Source organism: Haliotis cracherodii, unplaced genomic scaffold (assembly GCF_022045235.1).
Source record: "Haliotis cracherodii isolate W230 unplaced genomic scaffold, xgHalCrac1.p SCAF_9, whole genome shotgun sequence".
NCBI classification, from domain to species: domain Eukaryota; kingdom Metazoa; phylum Mollusca; class Gastropoda; order Lepetellida; family Haliotidae; genus Haliotis; species Haliotis cracherodii.
Genome location: NW_027266343.1, coordinates 50,450,705 through 50,474,068, shown reverse-complemented (window position 1 = coordinate 50,474,068; position 23,364 = coordinate 50,450,705). Strand labels below are relative to the sequence as shown.

At 42.7% G+C, this 23,364-nt stretch overlaps 1 protein-coding gene across 1 annotated transcript in view; it reads left to right on the top strand.

Annotated features, from left to right (window-relative positions):
* LOC139452743 (vacuolar protein sorting-associated protein 51 homolog) overlaps positions 1–23,364 on the top strand; it is a 45,193-nt gene that overhangs the window by 1,476 nt on the left and 20,353 nt on the right. Inside the window, exons 3-12 of the mRNA XM_071234335.1 lie at positions 1,063–1,218; positions 2,016–2,089; positions 3,456–3,588; positions 3,969–4,057; positions 4,719–4,839; positions 5,759–5,862; positions 7,879–7,978; positions 9,024–9,124; positions 9,673–9,752; positions 11,419–11,561. Coding sequence (XP_071090436.1) covers positions 1,063–1,218; positions 2,016–2,089; positions 3,456–3,588; positions 3,969–4,057; positions 4,719–4,839; positions 5,759–5,862; positions 7,879–7,978; positions 9,024–9,124; positions 9,673–9,752; positions 11,419–11,561 — 1,101 coding nt within the window. The remainder of the gene's footprint in view (positions 1–1,062; positions 1,219–2,015; positions 2,090–3,455; positions 3,589–3,968; positions 4,058–4,718; positions 4,840–5,758; positions 5,863–7,878; positions 7,979–9,023; positions 9,125–9,672; positions 9,753–11,418; positions 11,562–23,364) is intronic.

Here is a 23,364-nt window from a genome sequence, read left to right as displayed (position 1 = left end):
GTGTGTCTTGTGTATAAGGCTAGAAAAAATTAGTCTTGGTTCTCAGGCACTGCTGCATCATCACAAAGTATGCAGCATGGTTTGTTTATATTTCTATTATGATAAAAAAAAGCCTTAAAGTTAAATATTCCGCATTTCGAACACATGACCCCAGCATTGAAATGCTACAATAGTTTAAAAAAACACGATCCAATATAGCGTGCAGTTACTTCCCTTTACATGCTCACTGCTTTATTGCGCATCTTGTGTTATGGTCATGGCGGCAACAGGAGTTGGTGTGCTTGTTTTGACGTTTGCAAACCTCTTCAATGGAAAAATGAAATTTACGATAAGACATCACTAGACATAATGATTTACAAATTCAATGGTATTTGTGTACTGTATGCCAGACAATGTTTCATACGCAGAGATTAGGATTACATGTGTTTTTGTCTTGTAAAAAAACAACAGAATAGCAATCAGCTGCTTACACATTTACTCCCTGATCTATGGGTGACTTATTTTAAGAAAATACTTAATGTCAGGGCCAATATCATGACTGAAAAGAAATTTCATTGGAATTGATAGGGAGACCGAAGACTTTGTATCTCTAACGACTAATGTTGGTTTCAAGGCGAGTTGATGTGATTTGCTGATGAGATCATACACCATTTTGCCGAAATTAATGTAAATAAAATTTAATGAAATCTGGAAGAAAAGTAATGTAATTGATTACAAATGCATGTCCAGATACGCAATGAACACTTTATTAGCCAGATAGTGTAATAATAGGACTAACTTGCATACTTCAGTGCATTTTGACGTTTAATCTGGAAATATTATATATAGGTGTTGTTCTATTTATGGGAGAGGTATATTAAATGAGCTGGTGATACAAGGCCTATGTTAAAATGGTATATTTTGTTCACGGGACAATATGTAAAGACCCCTACTTTGTATATCTGACAGTGATATGGTGGCAGTATTAATTCAAGCATTGTGTACCATGTAAACACCACTCATTGAGTTGAGCATCACACCTAGTCTCTGCAGCTCAGTATTCCTTGTGAATTGTGATTCTAGATGAAAAACGACTTCAAGAAGATGGAGGATGAGATGGATCACCTAGCAACCAACATGTCTGCCATCACAGAGTTCAGTGCCAACATTAGCAACACTCTCCAAGACCGGCGCCAACAGATCACCAAGCTGGCCGGAGTTCACTCTCTGCTCAAGAAGGTAAGGTGTTGTGCTGCTTGGTAGATGTAGACCTTTCTTATCAGTTGCCATTCTTCCATTGCCTTTCTGTCAACAACCGGCCTCTACCATAGCTGACCGAGGTAGTATTGTTTCCTACTCAAGAGTGCCCTGTGAAGATCTGGGTTAGAATTGGTCTTCAGCAACCCATGCTTGCCGTAAAAGGCTACTAATGAGATCGGGTGGTCAGGCTCACTGACTTGGTTGATGCATGTCATCGCATCCTTATTGCTTAGATTGTTGCTTATGATGGCTACCACTTGACTGTCTAGTCCAGACCCGATTATTTACCCGATTTGTTTATGTTTTGAGTCTATGACTTGTGGAGTAACCGGTGTGACTCTGCCTATGCACTGCAGTTTATGGATGTACAAACAATGTACAATTGGTTATGGAAATGACCGCCTCCGTGGTCTAGGTAGAGCAGAAGGTCCGGGGTTCGATCCCCAGCCTCATCATACCAAAAGACGTTAAAAGATGGTACATGTTGTTGCCCTGTCTGGTGCTCGGGATTAAGGTGCTATAACAAGGACTACTCAGATCAGAGTCAGTATACTGTGACACACACACTCAGTGAGGTTTTCTGCTAAAGTCTTTTAGTCAAGGTATCGCCGGCCTGGAAGTATTTTAGAGTTATGACAAGGACCCCGACTGTCATGCTTACACTGTGTATGTAGATTCACTTGCCCCCACTAACATGTAAAAGGACAGACTTAAATGATTGTAAAGTTCTGGTATGTTTAAGTTTGTTTTCTCAACAATTGTCTCCTTGGTTTCAGCTTCAGTTCCTGTTTGAACTGCCAGCTCGTCTGAAAAAGTGCATCGAGCTGAAGGCTTACAGTCAGGCTGTCAGGTAAGAAGTGCATCGAGCTGAAGGCTTATAGTCAGGCTGTCAGATAAGAAGTGCATCGAGCTGAAGGCTTACAGTCAGGCTGTCAGGTAAGAAGTGCATCGAGCTGAAGGCTTATAGTCAGGCTGTCAGATAAGAAGTGCATCGAGCTGAAGGCTTATAGTCAGGCTGTCAGGTAAGAAGTGCATCGAGCTGAAGGCTTACAGTCAGGCTGTCAGGTAAGAAGTGCATCGAGCTGAAGGCTTACAGTCAGGCTCTCAGATAAGAAGTGCATCGAGCTGAAGGCTTATAGTCAGGCTGTCAGGTAAGAAGTGCATCGAGCTGAAGGCTTATAGTCAGGCTGTCAGATAAGAAGTGCATCGAGCTGAAGGCTTACAGTCAGGCTGTCAGATAAGAAGTGCATCGAGCTGAAGGCTTACAGTCAGGCTGTCAGGTAAGAAGTGCATCGAGCTGAAGGCTTACAGTCGGGTTGTTGGGTAAGGAGGAGTCTAGAGCCGTTAGCTTACAGTTAGGTTGTCGGGTAAGGAGGAGTCTAGAGCCGTTAGCTTACAGTCAGGTTGTTGGGTAAGGGGTACAGTGTTGAAAGTTGAGTTAGTGGACCTGACAGCCCCTGTTGAGTAGAGACATGCACCTGACAGCCCCCGTTGAGTATTAGCGTGTGCCTGACAGCCCCTGTTGAGTAGAGATGTGCACCTGACAGCCCCCGTTGAGTATTAGCGTGTGCCTGACAGCCCCTGTTGAGTAGAGACATGCACCTGACAGCCCCCATTGAGTATTAGCGTGTGCCTGACAGCCCCTGTTGAGTAGAGACGTGCACCTGACAGCCCCCGTTGAGTATTAGCGTGTGCCTGACAGCCCCTGTTGAGTAGAGACATGCACCTGACAGCCCCCGTTGAATAGAGACGTGCACCTGACAGCCCCCGTTGAGTATTAGCGTGTGCCTGACAGCCCCTGTTGAGTAGAGACATGCACCTGACAGCCCCCGTTGAGTATTAGCGTGTGCCTGACAGCCCCTGTTGAGTAGAGACGTGCACCTGACAGCCCCCGTTGAGTATTAGGGTGTGCCTGACAGCCCCTGTTGAGTAGAGACGTGCACCTGACAGCCCCCGTTGAGTATTAGCGTGTGCCTGACAGCCCCTGTTGAGTAGAGACATGCACCTGACAGCCCCCGTTGAGTATTAGCGTGTGCCTGACAGCCCCTGTTGAGTAGAGACATGCACCTGACAGCCCCTGTTGAGTATTGGTGTGTGCCTGACAGCCCCCGTTGAGTATTAGCGTGTGCCTGACAGCCCCTGTTGAGTAGAGACGTGCACCTGACAGCCCCTGTTGAGTATTGGCATGTACCTGACAGCCCCATCCTATGCTGCAGGTACTACACGAAGGCCAAGCGAGTGCTGCACCAGTACCAGCATATGCCCAGCTTCCAGGGCATCAACAGGGACTGCAACACCATCATTGAGGAGCTCAGCAATAAGCTCCGCGAGCAGTTCAAAGACAAAGATGTAAGTATTTATGTTGGGAAAATGTTGATACCATATTTAACAAGTTGTCAGTTTGTATCAAGTAGAAGAGGGATATTCTCTTGAGGATGCATGGGTAACATTTGTTGTAAAATTGGAAATATAGAAATATGCAACGAAATTTTGATATGAGAGATAAAATCTTTGATAAATCATGTAATATGCATCACACTCTTGTCTTAAAGATTTACAGAGTTAATACAACATAAGTATGAAAATTTACTGATTTAAAGAACATTATCCTGAGAATTGTTACTCTGAGTTGATGTAGATGCAGGTTTGGAATCTTAGTTGAAGTTAATGAGTCAGTCATTTTTGACAATGGCTGTATCTCCTCACGGTTGTTGTTGTGGTTGCTGCAGTCCACGCCGAAGCAGCTGGCGGAGTGTGTGGACCTGCTGTTGCAGCTGGAGGAGCCAGCTGAACAGCTGTGTGAGGAGTTCCTGTCACAGTGAGTCCGCTATCTGACTGTCACCATTCATCTGATCAGGGTCTGATGGCAATACATAGAAGACAAGCTAAAATGTCAATAGTTAACATCAATATGTTTATACTTTACCGTTCCTTTTAATCCAAACTTATGATAAGTCACCTGTTGCTGACTAGCTTATTGTAGTGAGTCACCACACACTGATTGGGTTATTGTAGTGAATCATCACACACTGATTGTGCTGCTGTAGTGAACCATCACACACTGATCGGGTTATTATAGTCATACATCACACACTGATAAGGTTATTATAGTGAATCATCACTCACTGATTGGGTTATTATAATGATACACCACACACTGATTGGGTTATTATAGTGAATCATCACACTATTTGGGTTATTATAGTGAATCATCACACTCTGATTGGGTTATTATAGTGATACATCACACGCTGATCGGGTTATTATAGTGACACACTGACATTGTTACTGTAGTGATAATAACAAGTAGCTATGGTACTGACTATACATACTTTTTATTAATATAATTAATTGTCTTGACAAGCAAGCTTATCTTATTTTTACAAGTCTTAAGCTGCACCAAATGATGTGTTGAAATTTTAACTGTTGCATATCAGAAGGTATTTATTCTATGTTTCTGTTATAACAAAACTTCACAGTGCGAGGCAGAAAATAGATGAAGACTTGAATGAACTGAATCGGCAGATCAAACTTCAGGCAGGGGAGGTAACTCCCAGTGAGGATCAGAGACCAGCACAGGCTTATCTCAACACGCCTATGGTGAGCACTGTTTTATTGCTTGTTTTCATCCCGTTTGTCATAACTGCCATCATTAAGCATAAGCATTAAGTCATAAGGCCATGGAAAATTAATAATTAGATTTTCATCACTTCCCACCTCACTACCAAATACCCACCTCACATCAAATTATAATCCCCGTAGACACCTTACAGATGGAGAACATTCACATCTGTGTCCTTTCTTTCTTGGGGAAATGCATCCTCTACCAGTACATAGTCTCAAAATACATTCCTGCTTCACATAAATCACACCCGTCCACAGTGAATGTCCACGTAGGTGCCTGAGCAGTTGTTAAATAGACCCTTGAAGATCTGGGGTAGAATAGGTCTTCAACAACCCATGCTTGCCCTAACAGGCGACTATGCTTGTTGTAAGAGGCGACTAATGGGATTCGGGTGGTCAGCCTCGCTGACTTGGTTTGATGCATTTGATCTTATCCCAGTTGCGTGGATCGATGCTCACGACATCAGTCACTGGATTGTCTGGTCCAGACTCAATTTTGTGGAGCAATAAACACCAAACAAACAAACAAACAAACAAACAAACATTGTTCAGTATAATATAAATAACATGTCTCCCACCTCACATTTGAAATAAATTTGCATAAGAAGTCCAATAATGACTTTATATATACTAAACAAAAAGGTTAGGGATCATAAATATTTTTGGGGATATTATGAAATTGTGTGATCAGTCTTCATGGTCTTCACCGCGAAAAGATATCCCAAAACATATTCATGATCCCTAACTTTTTTCGTTCAGTATAGGTGTAGAGTGGGTTTAACTGAGGCAATGATATGTTGTAGTCCTGACTATCTGCCCAGCTGATGATATGTTTTCATGTTGTTTTCCGCACATGGTGAGTGTGATGTTTTATGTGTTTTTGTGTGATGTTCAGGATGTGCTGGAGTTTGTGGACTCGGGCTGCAATGGTTTCCTCAGCAACATGTGTCTGGTGATAGCATCCTACAACGACATGTTCCTCCACAGACAGGGCGAAAAGTAGGTAGACAGATGATCACAGGGTGTCCCTGTAGGTCCAGTTCCCTGTAGACTGTAGGACCAGTTCCCTGTAACTGTAGGACCGGTTCCCTGTAACTGTAGGACCAGTTCTCAGTAGATTGTAGGATCAGTGTAGTCCTCATTCAAGGCACCAAAGAAGGGATGAGTCTGGGCCCTGTTCCACTAAGTGATGTAGTGTTATATATCACAACTTTTGACATAGACTAAGACAGGGTCATGTGGTGAGACATGGGTCAAGACCTTTACCTACCAATAGTCCCCTGGGTCAAGACCTTTACCTACCAACAGTCCCCTGGGTCAAGATCGTCACCTACCAATAGTCCCCTGGGTCAAGATCGTCACCTGCCAATAGTCCCTTGGGTCAAGATCGTCACTTACCAAAAGTCCCTTGGGTCAAGACTTTGACCTACCAATAGTCCCCTGGGCCTACCAATAGTCCCCTGGGTCAAGACCTTGACCTACCAATAGTCCCTTGGCTCAAGACCTTTACCTACCAATAGTCCCCTGGGTCAAGATCGTCACCTACCAATAGTCCCCTGGGTCAAGATCGTCACCTACCAATAGTCCCTTGGGTCAAGATCGTCACCTACCAATAGTCCCCTGGGGTCTAGACCTTGACCTACCAATAGTCCCCTGGGGTCTAGACCTTGACCTACCGATAGTCCCCTGGGGTCTAGACCTTGACCTACAAATAGTCCCTTGGGTCAAGACCTTTACCTACCAATAGTCCCTTGGGTCAAGACCTTTACCTACCAATAATCCCTTGGGTCAAGACCCTTTACCTACCAATAGTTCCCTGGGTCAAGATCGTCACCTACCAATAGTCCCCTGGGTCAAGATCGTCACCTACCAATAGTCCCTTGGGTCAAGATCGTCACCTACCAATAGTCCCCTGGGGTCTAGATCGTCACCTACCAATAGTCCCCTGGGGTCTAGACCTTGACCTACAAATAGTCCCTTGGGTCAAGACCTTTACGTACCAATAGTCATTTGGGTCAAGACCTTTACCTACCAATAATCCCTTGGGTCAAGACCTTTACCTACCAATAGTCCCTTGGGTCAAGATCGTCACCTACCAATAGTCCCTTGGGTCAAGACCTTTACCTACCAATAGTCCCCTGGGTCAAGACCTTTACCTACCAATAGTTCCCTGGGTCAAGATCGTCACCTACCAATAGTCCCTTGGGTCAAGACCTTAACCTACCAATAGTCCTCTTGGGTCTAGACCTTGACCTACCAATAGTCCCTTGGGTCAAGACCTTTACCTACCAATAGTCCCTTGGGTCAAGACCTTTACCTACCAATAGTTCCCTGGGTCAAGATCTTTACCTACCAATAGTCCCCTGGGTCAAGATCGCCTCCTACCAATAGTTCCCTGGGTCAAGATCGTCACCTACCAATAGTCCCTTGGGTCAAGACTTTGACCTACCAATAAACCCCTGGGATCTAGCCATGAGCTACCAATAGTCCCTTGGGTCAAGACCTTGACCTACCAATTGTCACCTGGGGTCTAGACCTAAAGGCAAGAATGTAGTAAATCTGCATCAAGCTCATTCCTTAGTAATGGTTTCTAAGTTTTTGAGACACCATTTTTGTCGCCTCACTAAAATAACAAGGGGGTTTAGGGGGCTTGCCACCCACTCAACGGCTGTAATTAAATGCTTTTGTAAGTAAATGAAATGTTTGATTACCAAAGAAGATACAAAATACATGTGCGGCTTTATTAGTAGCATCAAACATCAAACGTATCAAACAAATAGGGCGGATATAATGCATGTGTACCGACCTTTACCTTTAAAAATCCCCTGGGGTCAATGGCTTGATCTACCTATGGTCTCCTGGGAAATAACAAAACCATTTGTTTATGATCAATTACTCTGTAGTACATCACACATTTACAAAAACATGAGGAACAGCCTGTTAGTGGATGATGATGAGGAGGAGGATGCCTCCTCAGTGAAGTAATTGGTAACATTCCTATTTCTTCTCCCACAGTGAGAACTTTGACACTATCGCCCTGAAGAAGTTGGTGAACTTTGTCAATGAGCTGATGGAGCAATATTTTGCCTATGTCCAGAACCGGGTGCAGCTCGAGGTATGTGTTGAGAGTTTTGTTCAGAGGCATAAATTCAAGCATACACAATTTCTACTGTTGGTACACCACTACACATATGCTTCATACACCACTACATAGATGCTGCATACACCACTACACAGATGCTGCATACACCACTACACAGATGCTGCATACACCACTACACAGATGCTGCATACACCACTACACAGATGCTGCATACACCACTACACAGATGCTGCATACACCACTACACAGATGCTGCATACACCACTACACAGATGCTGCATACACCACTACATAGATGCTGCATACACCACTACACAGATGCTGCATACACCACTACACAGATGCTGCATACACCACTACACAGATGCTGCATACACCACTACATAGATGCTGCATACACCACTACACAGATGCTGCATACACCACTACACAGATGCTGCATACACCACTACATAGATGCTGCATACACCACTACACAGATGCTGCATACACCACAACACAGATGCTGCATACACCACTACATAGATGCTGCATACACCACTACACAGATGCTGCATACACCACTACACAGATGCTGCATACACCACTACACAGATGCTGCATACACCACTACATAGATGCTGCATACACCACTACATAGATGCTGCATACACCACTACATAGATGTTGCATACACCACTACACGATCATATGGATCGAGTCGTCACGCTCAGGGGCTTGGTTGATTGTGTGTCATCGTACCTGTGGATCATGCTCATAATATCGATCACTGGATTGTGTGTCATCGTACCTGCGGATCATGCTCATAATATCGATCACTGGATTGTGTGTCATCGTACCTGCGGATCATGCTCATAATATCGATCACTGGATTGTGTGGTCCAGAATGGATTATTTATAGGCCACGGCCAAACAGCAAACAGCTGTAATATGCTGAGTGCGGCGTTAAATAACAGACCAACTTTACATTTATGTTGCATTTTAAGGCCACACGTTACACAGCAAGCAGAGATAGTGCATTCACCATTACACTGAAGTATGTGTTGTATCAATACAGAAAGAGACTGGTGACAACACAATCCTTGTCCGAGCCCTTGACCGATTCCACCGTCGACTTCAGGCCATGAACAAGCTCTTACCGGACACCGACTTTTCAAGGTGAGAGTTGCCTCCCTTTGCCCATGTCCTTGGCTATTGCAGTCAATAGTCAATACATGATTATTTTCAAATCTTTATTTTTATCCTGTTTTGTGATAGTAAAGCCAGATACGTACTTGCAAGATTCAAATATTAACGTATACCATAAATAGTAGTAATTCATTTTCTCTTACTGAAAAACTATTACCAGGTACATATGCTTTGCCTCGTAGGAATAAATATAATAAGCCTTTTTCTTGCAGATTATGTTGAAGTGTCCAAATAATACAGTATATTATTCTTATCGATTCAATTCACAACACATAATTAAGCACCTGTTTATTTTGGGAAAAATAATTGAGCTTCTGAACAATAGACAAATTGCCAATCTCAAACCAATATCCCCCATCCCCTGAAAAATGAATGGTTGTCCCTAATGTGATGCCTGAGCATGGTCATTTATATAGAAATAGTCCACCTAATTGACGTATTACAGTTATTGTGAGAAGTATTCTGATGCATGTATTGTGTGGACTAGGATATGTGACCATGTTTGTAATCATCACCAGGGCAGGGACGGAAATCGTGTCTCGGGCTGCCAAGGACAGAGTCGCACACTATCTCCAGGCCCTGAAACAACACTTCTCAGGTACCGTCCTTAACATTGTGGCCACACCATTCTAGTGGGGAAACAGAATACCTGTAATGTGGCGACAGGGGTTAATGCAGAAATAGTAGAACATTGAGTACGCATGCTCTGATGGAATCAACTACAAGTGTCATCATCCTAATAATCTAGATTTCCTGCTGGTGAATCAAAATTCTTTATAATGCCCTCGACAATATTCTTTATAATACCCTCTGTACTACCTTCTATAATACCCTCTGTACTACCTTCTATAATACCCTCTGTACTACTCTTTATGATACCCTCTCAATATTCTTTATTATACTTTCTGCAATATTCTTTATAATGCCCTCTGTAATATTCTTTATAATACCCTCTGTACTACCTTCTATAATACCCTTTGTACTATCCTCTATGATACTCTCTGTAATATTCTTTATAATACTTTCTGCAATATTCTTTATGATGCCCTCTGTACTATGATATTGCTGGAATATTGCTAAAAGCGGCGTAAAACCATACTCACTCACTCACTCACTCTATAATACCCTCTGTCCGACCCTTTATAATAACATCTGTACTACTCTTTTTGATACCATCTCAATATTCTTTATAATACCCTCTGCAATATTCTTTAAAGTACCCTGTTTTCTTCCCTTTATGATACCCTCTGTACTATCCTGTATAATACCCTTTGTACTATCCTCTATAATACCCTCTGTACTATCCTCTATGATACCCTCTGCACTATCCTCTATAATACCCTCTGTACTATCCTCTATAATACCCTCTGCACTATCCTCTATGATACCCTCTGTACTATCCTCTATAATACACTCTGTACTATCCTCTATAATACCCTCTGTACTATCCTCTATAATGCCCTCTGCACTATCCTCTATAATACCCTCTGCACTATCCTCTATAATACCCTCTGCACTATCCTCTATAATACCCTCTGCACTATCCTCTATAATACCCTTTGTACTATCCTCTATAATTACTTCTCCACTAACCTCTATAATACCCTCTGCACTATCCTTTATAATACCCTCTGTCCTATCCTCTATAATACCCTCTGTACTATCCTCTATAATACCCTCTGCACTATCCTCTATAATACCCTCTGCACTATCCTCTATAATACCCTCTGTACTATCATCTATAATACCCTCTGTACTATCCTCTTTAATACCCTGTGTATTATCCTCTATAATACCCTCTGCACTATCCTCTAAGATACCCTCTGCACTATCCTCTATAATTACCTCTGCACTATCCTCTATAATACCCTCTCCACTATCCTTTATAATATCCTCTGTACTATCCTCTATAATACCCTCTGCACTATCCTCTATAATACCCTCTGCACTATCCTCTATAATACTCTCTGTACTATCCTCTATAATACCCTCTGTACTATCCTCTATAATACCCTCTGTAATACTCTATCAGAAACAGATCCAGATCCTTTTAGATACAGGGGCATGTGAATGCTGCAGACATAAAGCATGGAAAATATGCTGCACCAATTTATTTAAATGACCATCTATTGATAACATTCAGCTTTTTACATGCAAATTATTGGAACCAGCTAATCCTGCTCCAAAAATAATACCCCTGGATAACGCAACCCACAGTGAGCTAAGCAGAAGCACCCCTTCTACCCCAGGACATCTTGTTCCAGATTGTCTGACAGATATCCGCCAGAGTCTGGCCGCGCCCCGTCTGGTGGGAAAACAGGACGGCAGCACCAACCTCGCCGAGTTGCTTGGCAACATGCAGTCATCAATTGTTGACCAAATCAAGTCTGTGCTGGCTAACCTACAGGTAGGTCATTGTCTGTATTCTGTACTAGGCCAGGCAAGCACTGGTGGGACCAATGACAGTACTAGTGATCGTTGCTCAAGCTTTGTGCCTGCAGAAGACCATCTTCCCGAGTCAAGGGTGTTAACTGACTTTAAGAGTCCAGTTTCTCACCCTTGAACTAGTTTGCAATTGCCAGGCTCGATCATAGCGCCACCAGTGGCTGTAATGAGTTAAGTCCCTTCTATTTCCCTCCTAATGACCAATAAAATTCCACCTCTCATATCACTTGTCATTGCTTCAAACAAAATGGCAGCGCCCAGTCAAAACCATCTGATATATTACATATAGGAGGGGGTTGGACACAGGTGGTGAGGAGGATGTCAATATTACATATAGGAGGGGGTTGGACACAGGTGGTGAGGAGGATGTCAATATTACATATAGGAGGGGGTGGGACACAGGTGGTGAGGAGGATGTCAATGTTACATATAGGAGGGGGTTGGACACAGGTGGTGAGGAGGATGTCAATATTACATATAGGAGGGGGTGGGACACAGGTGGTGAGGAGGATGTCAATGTTACATATAGGAGGGGGTGGGACACAGGTGGTGAGGAGGATGTCAATATTACATATAGGAGGGGGTGGGACACAGGTGGTGAGGAGGATGTCAATATTACATATAGGAGGGGGTGGGACACAGGTGGTGAGGAGGATGTCAATATTACATATAGGAGGAGGGGGTGGGGCGCAGTAGGTGAGGAGGATGTCAATGTTACATATAGGAGGGGGTGGGACACAGGTGGTGAGGAGGATGTCAATATTACATATAGGAGGGGGTGGGACACAGGTGGTGAGGAGGATGTCAATATTACATATAGGAGGAGGGGGTGGGACACAGGTGGTGAGGAGGATGTCAATGTTACATATAGGAGGAGGGGGTTGGACACAGGTGGTGAGGAGAATGTCAATGTTACATATAGGAGGGGGTGGGGCGCAGTAGGTGAGGAGGATGTCAATATTACATATAGGAGGAGGGGGTGGGACACAGGTGGTGAGGAGGATGTCAATATTACATATAGGAGGGGGTGGGACACAGGTGGTGAGGAGGATGTCAATGTTACATATAGGAGGGGGTGGGGCGCAGTAGGTGAGGAGGATGTCAATATTACATATAGGAGGAGGGGGTTGGACACAGGTGGTGAGGAGGATGTCAATGTTACATATAGGAGGAGGGGGTTGGACACAGGTGGTGAGGAGAATGTCAATGTTACATATAGGAGGGGGTTGGACACAGGTGGTTAGGAGGATGTCAATGTTACATATAGGAGGAGGGGGTTGGACACAGGTGGTGAGGAGAATGTCAATGTTACATATAGGAGGAGGGGGTTGGACACAGGTGGTGAGGAGGATGTCAATATTACATATAGGAGGGGGTGGGACACAGGTGGTGAGGAGGATGTCAATGTTACATATAGGAGGGGGTTGGACACAGGTGGTTAGGAGGATGTCAATATTACATATAGGAGGGGGTGGGACACAGGTGGTGAGGAGGATGTCAATATTACATATAGGAGGGGGTGGGACACAGGTGGTGAGGAGGATGTCAATGTTACATATAGGAGGGGGTGGGGCACAGGTGGTGAGGAGGATGTCAATATTACATATAGGAGGGGGTGGGGCACAGGTGGTGAGGAGGATGTCAATGTTACATATAGGAGGGGGTGGGGCACAGGTGGTGAGGATGATGTCAATATTACATACAGGAGGAGGGGGTTGGACACAGGTGGTTAGGAGGATGTCAATATTACATATAGGAGGGGGTGGGACACAGGTGGTTAGGAGGATGTCAATGTTACATATAGGAGGTGGGGGTGGGACACAGGTGGTGAAGAGGATGTCAATATTACATATAGGAGGGGGTGGGACACAGGTGGTGAGGAGAATGTCAATATTACATATAGGAGGGGGTGGGATACAGGTGGTGAGGAGGATGTCAATGTTACATATAGGAGGAGGGGGTGGGACACAGGTGGTGAGGAGGATGTCAATGTTACATATAGGAGGTGGGGGTGGGACACAGGTGGTGAGGAGGATGTCAATATTACATATAGGAGGAGGGGGTGGGACACAGGTGGTGAGGAGGATGTCAATATTACATATAGGAGGAGGGGGTGGGGCACAGGTGGTGAGGAGGATGTCAATATTACATATAGGAGGGGATGGGACACAGGTGGTGAGGAGAATGTCAATATTACATATAGGAGGGGGTGGGACACAGGTGGTGAGGAGGATGTCAATGTTACATATAGGAGGGGGTGGGGCGAAGTAGGTGAGGAGGTTGTCAATGTTACATATAGGAGGGGGTGGGGCACAGTTGGTGAGGAGGATGTCAATGTTACATATAGGAGGGGGTGGGGCACAGGTGGTGAGGAGGATGTCAATGTTACATATAGGAGGAGGGGGTGGGGCGAAGTAGGTGAGGAGGTTGTCAATATTACATATAGGAGGGGGTGGGGCACAGTTGGTGAGGAGGATGTCAATGTTACATATAGGAGGAGGGGGTGGGGCGAAGTAGGTGAGGAGGATGTCAATGTTACATATAGGAGGAGGGGGTGGGGCACAGGTGGTGAGGAGGATGTCAATGTTACATATAGGAGGAGGGGGTGGGGCGCAGTAGGTGAGGAGGATGTCAATATTACATATAGGAGGGGGTGGGGCACAGGTGGTGAGGAGGATGTCAATGTTACATATAGGAGGAGGGGGTGGGGCGCAGTAGGTGAGGAGGATGTCAATATTACATATAGGAGGGGGTGGGGCACAGTTGGTGAGGAGGATGTCAATGTTACATATAGGAGGAGGGGGTGGGGCGCAGTAGGTGAGGAGGATGTCAATGTTACATATAGGAGGAGGGGGTGGGGCACAGGTGGTGAGGAGGATGTCAATGTTACATATAGGAGGAGGGGGTGGGGCACAGGTGGTGAGGAGGATGTCAATGTTACATTTAGGAGGAGGGGGTGGGGCGCAGTAGGTGAGGAGGATGTCAATGTTACATATAGGAGGGGGTGGGGCACAGGTGGTGAGGAGGATGTCAATGTTACGTATAGGAGGAGGGGGTGGGGCGCAGTAGGTGAGGAGGATGTCAATATTACATATAGGAGGGGGTGGGGCACAGTTGGTGAGGAGGATGTCAATGTTACATATAGGAGGAGGGGGTGGGGCACAGGTGGTGAGGAGGATGTCAATGTTACATATAGGAGGAGGGGGTGGGGCGCAGTAGGTGAGGAGGATGTCAATGTTACATATAGGAGGGGGTGGGGCACAGGTGGTGAGGAGGATGTCAATGTTACATATAGGAGGAGGGGGTGGGGCGCAGTAGGTGAGGAGGATGTCAATGTTACATATAGGAGGGGGTGGGGCGAAGTAGGTGAGGAGGATGTCAATGTTACATATAAGTCCAACCACAAGTCTTGTTTGTTTTGTGTGTGTTCTTGGGCAAGGTCACTGATTAATTTACTTCCATGCCCTGTGTTGTGTTGTCACCAATCAAGAGCACTTGGTGGATTCCTGGGTACTCTTGTCTTATTTTTTCCGAAATGAAAAAAGTACAATTACGGTACAATCAATTGAATTCCCATGAATATGCATAACTATGTCTTTCTTAAGGTGAGTTTACACTTAACAAAAAGGTGCGGTCAGGTAGCCTAATGGTTAAAGCATTCGCTTGTCATACTGAAGACCTGGGTTCAATTCCCCACATGGGTACAATGTGTGAAGCCCATTTCTAGTGTCCCCCATCGTGATTTTGCTGAAATATTGTTAAAAGCTACGTAAAACCATACTCACTCACTCACTTAACAAAAAGGGCATAAAATGTTTATAAACAGGTCTTAATTGCTCTAATTGAATTCTAACACAAGAGTTATGGAAATTGACCCTTTGAAATCCCCATAATCAAGAGGTCACCCTGACTGTTTGACAGTTACAGCCACATATGATTGTTCATTTTAATCCTGATTCGCCCTGAGTAAGTTCTAGGTTTGTCTGTTCAATACCAGTGGGTTTTGGGTTTCACCAGACTGGTAAACATCTAATTCATGTAAGCTGTCATGGTGGGCTATAACTGAAATACTGTTCAAAGGGGCGTTATTGTGTTTATTCTCTTGACAGACAATGGTTGCTTGTTTAATAATGAAGACCATCATGTTATGCACACCTGATTCACTCACATATAGATGACACTTGGTATGGCTGGCACGTATCGAATATCTAATATCTAATATGTAGTGGTTGGCTACAACTCCACACAACAGATGAATTTGATTCCCAAATATTGATGAAGTGTGTGAAGACTGATGCCTGATGTCCCCTTCAGTCACTCACTCACTCACTCACTCACCAATTCACTCACTCACCCATTCACTCACTCATTTGAACACTCACTCACTCACTCACCCATTCACTCACTCACTCACCCACTCACTCACCCATTCACTAACTCACCCATTCACTCACTCACCCACTCACTCACTCACCCATTCACTAACTCACCCATTCACTCACTAACTCACCCATTCACTCACTCACTTGAACACTCACTCACTCACTCACCCATTCACTCACTCACTCACCCACTCACTCACCCATTCACTAACTCACCCATTCACTCACTCACCCACTCACTCACTCACCCATTCACTAACTCACCCATTCACTCACTAACTCACCCATTCACTCACTCACTTGAACATGTGTGGTATAAATGATTCAACAGGCACAAGCTGTTACGTTGAATCTAACATGCAAAACCATCTCTAGGCAAGTGCGGAACGTCAGTCTCGTCTGCAGGGAAACATGGAGACAGCTGGCTCTGCTGACAGTTCTTCATGTTTGCAGTACACTGAGTGGTTTGGGTGTGTTTTTAGATTTTATTACGTACGACTTTTACAAGATTTTAGCACAATTACGATATACAGTAAAGTTTCAATCTACCCAAAACAGTTGACTATGGGTTTGTTATGTTTTTAGTTTATGATAAACATTTGACTTATTTTACGTTTCGTTAGTTTCTTTAAAGTTATTTTACACTAAACAGTATACTCCATCACGATCCTAATATCATAGTCACATGATGTCAAAACAATTTGGCTTTATACTGGTATGTATTAATTGGATGCACTTGATGACAGCATGTGTGTATTAGCCATTGTAGGTTTCCAGGATGGCCATCATCATTCTCCAGTTTCAACAGCAAAAGTAACCGTTTCTGAATTAATAACACGACAAAGTAACATATACTGTATAGAAAATATTATTGAAACATCCACAGTTGGGTTTATGTTTAATCAACAAGTTATTACCTCGTGCTTCATCACTGTCACCTGACCGGCTTGTCAGTTCCACCTGTCACATCGTCATGGTGATGGGAATACCAGAGATAGCAACAGTACAACTGGCTATAGTGTATTTTTAATGAATAGTTTGTTTTGTGGAAAATATCCAAATGTAACAAATGTTGTGTTTTTACTGAAAATGTTTTGATTGTTTGATGGTGCTCAGTAAATAAATAGCAACAGTACAACAGGCTATAGTGTATTTTATTAAATAGTTTGTTACTGATTTATCCCCAAGAAGTGATATATCCCCTAGATACAGGTTAATGTGTGTGTGTTAGTATGTAGTGCTAGTGTAGGTGATTTATCGCCTAGATACAGGTTCATGTGGGTGTGTTAGTATGTAGTGCTTGTGTAAGTGATTTATCCACTAGATACAGGTTAATGTGTGTGTGTTAGTATGTAGTGCTAGTGTAAGTGATTTATCCCCTAGCTAAAGGTTAATGTGGGTGTGTTAGTATGTTGTGCTGGTGTCAGTGATTTATCCCCTAGATAAAGGTTAATGTTGGTGTGTTAGTATGTAGTGCTTGTGTAAGTGATTTATCCCCTAGATACAGGTTAATGTTGGTGTGTTAGTATGTAGTGCTAGTGTAAGTGATTTATCCCCTAGATACAAGTTAATGTATGTGTGTGTGTGTTAGTATGGTACTGCTGGTGTCAGTGATTTATCCCCTAGATGCAGCACTGCTCCAAGCTGCAAGTGAATTGATCGCATTTGCAAGTGAAGTTTGAGAAATGCAACAAAATATTTTAAGACACATATCTGTTGGCAAGTGTGCAAAGATCATGAATGTAAGGTAATTGGCGCCAGTTCATTTTGCATTATCCAGCCTCACAATATAGTCCACAGAGTATCGATAACAATGTAGTCCACAGAGTATATATAAAAGGGCTCCCACAATCCCTTGCATTAGCAGACGCCCAAACATGGAGACTTCTGTCGATTTGAAAGGTAATTCAAAATTAAAACGAACCATTACATCATATTTTCAAGTTAATGACTGAAACATCCAAAGAAATCAAAGAAACCGATGTCAGCCCTGAAAAGAAATCAAAAGTCGAGAATGTTCAATCACGTGTGTTTAAGGAGTCGTGATTGCTAGACTATGACTGGTTACGATATGACAAATCATCAGATATGATGTTTTATGATTTTTGCAAACACGCAAGTGTATCTTTTGCTGGAAATACTGGTTTCGTGAATGGCAGTCAGAATTTTAAGCGGGAGAATATTGGAGCACATAGTAATTCTCACGGACATAGAGAGTGTAGTGACTACATTTTATGCAGTAGACAGAAACGTCAATATCTCAATCAGCTATTGTGCAACAATGTCATGCACTAGATACCAAAACTGATCAGAATTCAATACTGCATATTGTATTGGTAAAGAATAAATGGCATTAACAAAATTCTGAGTTTGAATTGTGAGGCATTCTGTGCAATAGTCATGTTGATATGTATATTTGTTGCATAGTATAAGCATCATTACAAGGTAATGTACAAATGTGATTTCCAGTAGGCACCAAGAACATATTTTAACTGTGTGATTTTAATTTGACCTGTGCCACTGACAATCAACTGCTAGTTTTGAAATCCTTCATGATATAGTGTCCCAAATATGGCTGTGGTTTTTCAAAACTTTAAATATAAAAAAATGTCTTTTCAGCAACATGCATAGAATTTTGAGCCCAACATTTTGTAAACCAACTATTAATAGATATAAACAGAATGTTCTCGATGCAACAATGGAATTAAAATTGTCTCTCAACTCACTATCATTTAATTGAATTTTGTTTAAATACATTATAGCTGTATTTTTTATGGATTCAAATTGTTAATTGTATATATATATTTCCACTTGGTGACTTGCTTGATATTAACTGGTTTCATGGGCAATAAACCATAGAACACATGTAATTACTTTGTGTGGCAGGCAGCCTGTGATAAACAATCTATATCCCCTCCTGGTGACATCTGTACCAGGCTGAGTCACGGCAGCCATGTTGTCTTGTCATGGGGCTTGTAGGCTGCCAGCAGCCTGGTCATGTTAGAATGGTGAGGCACCATTGTGTTAATGTTAATTGCCCCTCAGTCTAAATACCAACTTTGTCAGACCCCAAACATTGCACCACGGTCTAAATACCAACTTTGTCAGGCCCCAAACACTGCACCACAGTCTAAATACCAACTTTGTCAGGCCCCAAACATTGCCCACAGTCTAAATACCAACTTTGTCAGCCCCAAACACTGCCCCACAGTCTAAATACCAACTTTGTCAGGCCCCAAACATTGCCCCACAGTCTAAATACCAACTTTGTCAGGCCCCAAACACTGCACCACGGTCTAAATACCAACTTTGTCAGGCCCCAAACATTGCCCACAGTCTAAATACCAACTTTGTCAGGCCCCAAACACTGCACCATGGTCTAAATACCAACCTTGTCAGGCCCCAAACACTGCACCACGGTCTAAATACCGAACTTGTCAGGCCCCAAACACTGCACCACGGTCTAAATACAAACTTTGTCAGGCCCCAAACACTGCCCCAGTCTAAATACCAACTTTGTCAGGCCCCAAACACTGCACCACGGTCTAAATACCAACTTTGTCAGGCCCCAAACACTGCACCACAGTCTAAATACCAACTTTGTCAGGCCCCAAACATTGCCCACAGTCTAAATACCAACTTTGTCAGGCCCCAAACATTGCCCAAAGTCTAAATACCAACTTTGTCAGGCCCCAAACACTGCTCCACGGTCTAAATACCAACTTTGTCAGGCCCAAAACACTGCACCACGGTCTAAATACCAACTTTGTCAGGCCCCAAACACTGCACCACGGTCTAAATACCAACTTTGTCAGGCCCCAAACACTGCACCACAGTCTAAATACCGACCTTGTCAGGCCCCAAACACTGCACCACGGTCTAAATACCAACTTTGTCAGGCCCCAAACACTGCCCCAGTCTAAATACCGACCTTGTCAGGCCCCAAACATTGCACCACGGTCTAAATACCAACTTTGTCAGGCCCCAAACATTGCCCAAAGTCTAAATATCAACTTTGTCAGGCCCCAAACACTGCACCACAGTCTAAATACCGACCTTGTCAGGCCCCAAACACTGCACCACAGTCTAAATACCAACTTTGTCAGGCCCCAAACACTGCACAGCGGTCTAAATACCAACTTTGTCAGGCCCCAAACACTGCACCACGGTCTAAATACCAACTTTGTCAGGCCCCAAACACTGCACCACAGTCTAAATACCGACCTTGTCAGGCCCCAAACATTGCACCACGGTCTAAATACCAACTTTGTCAGGCCCCAAACATTGCCCAAAGTCTAAGTATCAACTTTGTCAGGCCCCAAACACTGCTCCACAGTCTAAATACCAACTTTGTCAGGCCCCAAACACTGCTCCACGGTCTAAATACCGACTTTTTCAGGCCCCAAACACTGCACCACAGTCTAAATACCGACTTTGTCAGGCCCCAAACACTGCACCACGGTCTAAATACAAACTTTGTCAGGCCCCAAACACTGCACCACGGTCTAATTACCGACCTTGTCAGGCCCCAAACACTGCGCCACGGTCTAAATACCAACTTTGCCAGACCCCAAACATTGCCCACAGTCTAAATACCAACTTTGTCAGACCCCAAACACTGCACCACGGTCTAAATACCAACTTTGTCAGGCCCCAAACACTGCACCACAGTCTAAATACCAACTTTGTCAGGCCCCAAACATTGCACCACAGTCTAAATACCAACTTTGTCAGACCCCAAACACTGCACCACGGTCTAAATACCAACTTTGTCAGGCCCCAAACATTGCCCACAGTCTAAATACCAACTTGTTGACTCAGAACTTGTTGTAGATAGGCCTGTTGACATGTTTTACTTGAATTTGTAGTCCAGTTATACCATACAGTTATATACCAGTTATACCATGCAGTTATATACCAGTTGTACCATGCAGTTATATACCAGTTATACCATACAGTTATATACCAGTTATACCATACAGTTATATACCAGTTATACCATGCAGTTATATACCAGTTGTACCATGCAGTTATATACCAGTTATACCATGCAGGTATATACCAGTTATACCATACAGTTATATACCAGTTATACCATACAGTTATATACCAGTGATACCATGCAGTTATATTCCAGTTATACTAGCAGGTATATACCAGTTATACCATACAGTTATATTCCAGTAGTACCATGCAGTTATATACCAGTTACATAACAGTTATACCATACAGTTATATACCAGTTGTACCATGCAGTTATATACCAGTTATACCATACAGTTATATACCAGTTATACCATACAGTTATATTCCAGTTATACAATGCAGTTATATACCAGTTACATACCAGTTATACCATACAGTTATATACCAGTTATACCATGCATTTATATACCAGTTATACCATACAGTTGTATACCAGTTATACCATACAGTTATATACCAGTTATACCATACTGTTATATTCCAGTTATGCCATACGGTTATTTACCAGTTATACCATATGGTTATATACCAGTTATACCATACAGTTATATACCAGTTGTACTGTTGAAGGTAGTGGAAGCAGCAAGAATACAATCAGATGTTTCACACTTGTGGTTCAGTGGTCGTGACCAATCCTACATCTGCTCCCGATGTTGTTTTTCCCCTAAAATATACAGTACGTTATGTCAAAGCACAATGATATGAGAAAGTTTTTGTTATGATATATGTAGATTGCTGAAATGTATTTTGTGTGAAGCATTGTCCCATGACTGTTAACACAATACCACTTCCACCTGTTGCTGTGGCAGTGATAGCTCATATTCACTTCTCTGCCAATTACACAAACTTGGTCTTTTGTCTAGGGAATTTTTCTGTGCTGTCGGAGCACACACGACTCTGTCCTCATAGTCAACTGATCGTCAGTGATGATGACCGTGATGTTGCCAGCCCTGACTCATGCATACAAATACTTATCAGCAGTCTTCCAAATGAAGGGGTCCTGGGCCCGTGAAGTTTGCCTCTGTACTATTTGAATCTAGGGGCAGCCAATATCTGTCATTATTGACATAAGCTATCACAGGGTCCCTAGATCTGTGTGCTAATTTCTAACACTGGATCAGATCACATTAATAGCATTCATTAGCTGGCTACAACAGTACTTAAGTTATATATTATGTAAAGAAATGATCTCTGGCTTACAAAGTTATATATTATGTGGAGGAATGATCTCTGGCTTACAACAGTATTTAAGTATTATTTGGAGGAAAGATCTCTGGTGTACAACAGTATTTTAAGTATTATTTGGAGGAAAGATCTCTGGCTTACAACAGTATTTAAGTATTATTTGGAGGAAAGATCTCTGGTGTACAACAGTATTTAAGTATTATTTGGAGGAAACAACAGTATTTAAGTATTACCTGGAGGAAAGATCTCTGGCTTACAACAGTATTTAAGTATTATCTGGAGGAAAGATCTCTGGCTTACAACAGTATTTAAGTATTATTTGGAGGAAAGACCTATGGTGTACAACAGTATTTAAGTATTATTTGGAGGAAAGATCTCTGGCTTACAACAGTATTTAAGTTACATATATGATTTGGAGGAAAGATCTCTGGCTTACAACAGTATTTAAGTATTATTTGGAGGAATGATCTCTGGCTTACAACAGTATTTAAGTTACATATATTATCTGGAGGAAAGATCTCTGGCTTACAACAGTATTTTAAGTATTATCTGGAGGAAAGATCTCTGGCTTACAACAGTATTTAAGTATTATTTGGAGGAAAGATCTCTGGCTTACAACAGTATTTAAGTATTATTTGGAGGAAAGATCTCTGGCTTACAACAGTATTTAAGTATTATTTGGAGGAAAGATCTCTGGCTTACAACAGTATTTAAGTATTATTTGGAGGAAAGATCTTTGGCTTACAACAGTATTTAAGTTACATATATGATTTGGAGGAAAGATCTCTGGCTTACAACAGTATTTAAGTTACATATATTATCTGGAGGAAAGATCTCTGGCTTACAACAGTATTTAAGTATTATCTGGAGGAAAGATCTCTGGCTTACAACAGTATTTAAGTATTACCTGGAGTAAAGATCTCTGGCTTACAACAGTATTTAAGTATTATTTGGAGGAAAGATCTCTGGCTTACAACAGTATTTAAGTATTATTTGGAGGAAAGATCTCTGGCTTACAACAGTATTTTAAGTATTATTTGGAGGAAAGATCTCTGGCTTACAACAGTATTTTAAGTATTATCTGAAGGAATGATCTCTGGCTTACAGCAGTATATATTACCTATCTCTTATTAATAGCAGTCTTAGTGTAATAGTGATCACAGAATTCCAATCCGATCTTTAACATGGCTGACACAGTGACCAAATTGAATA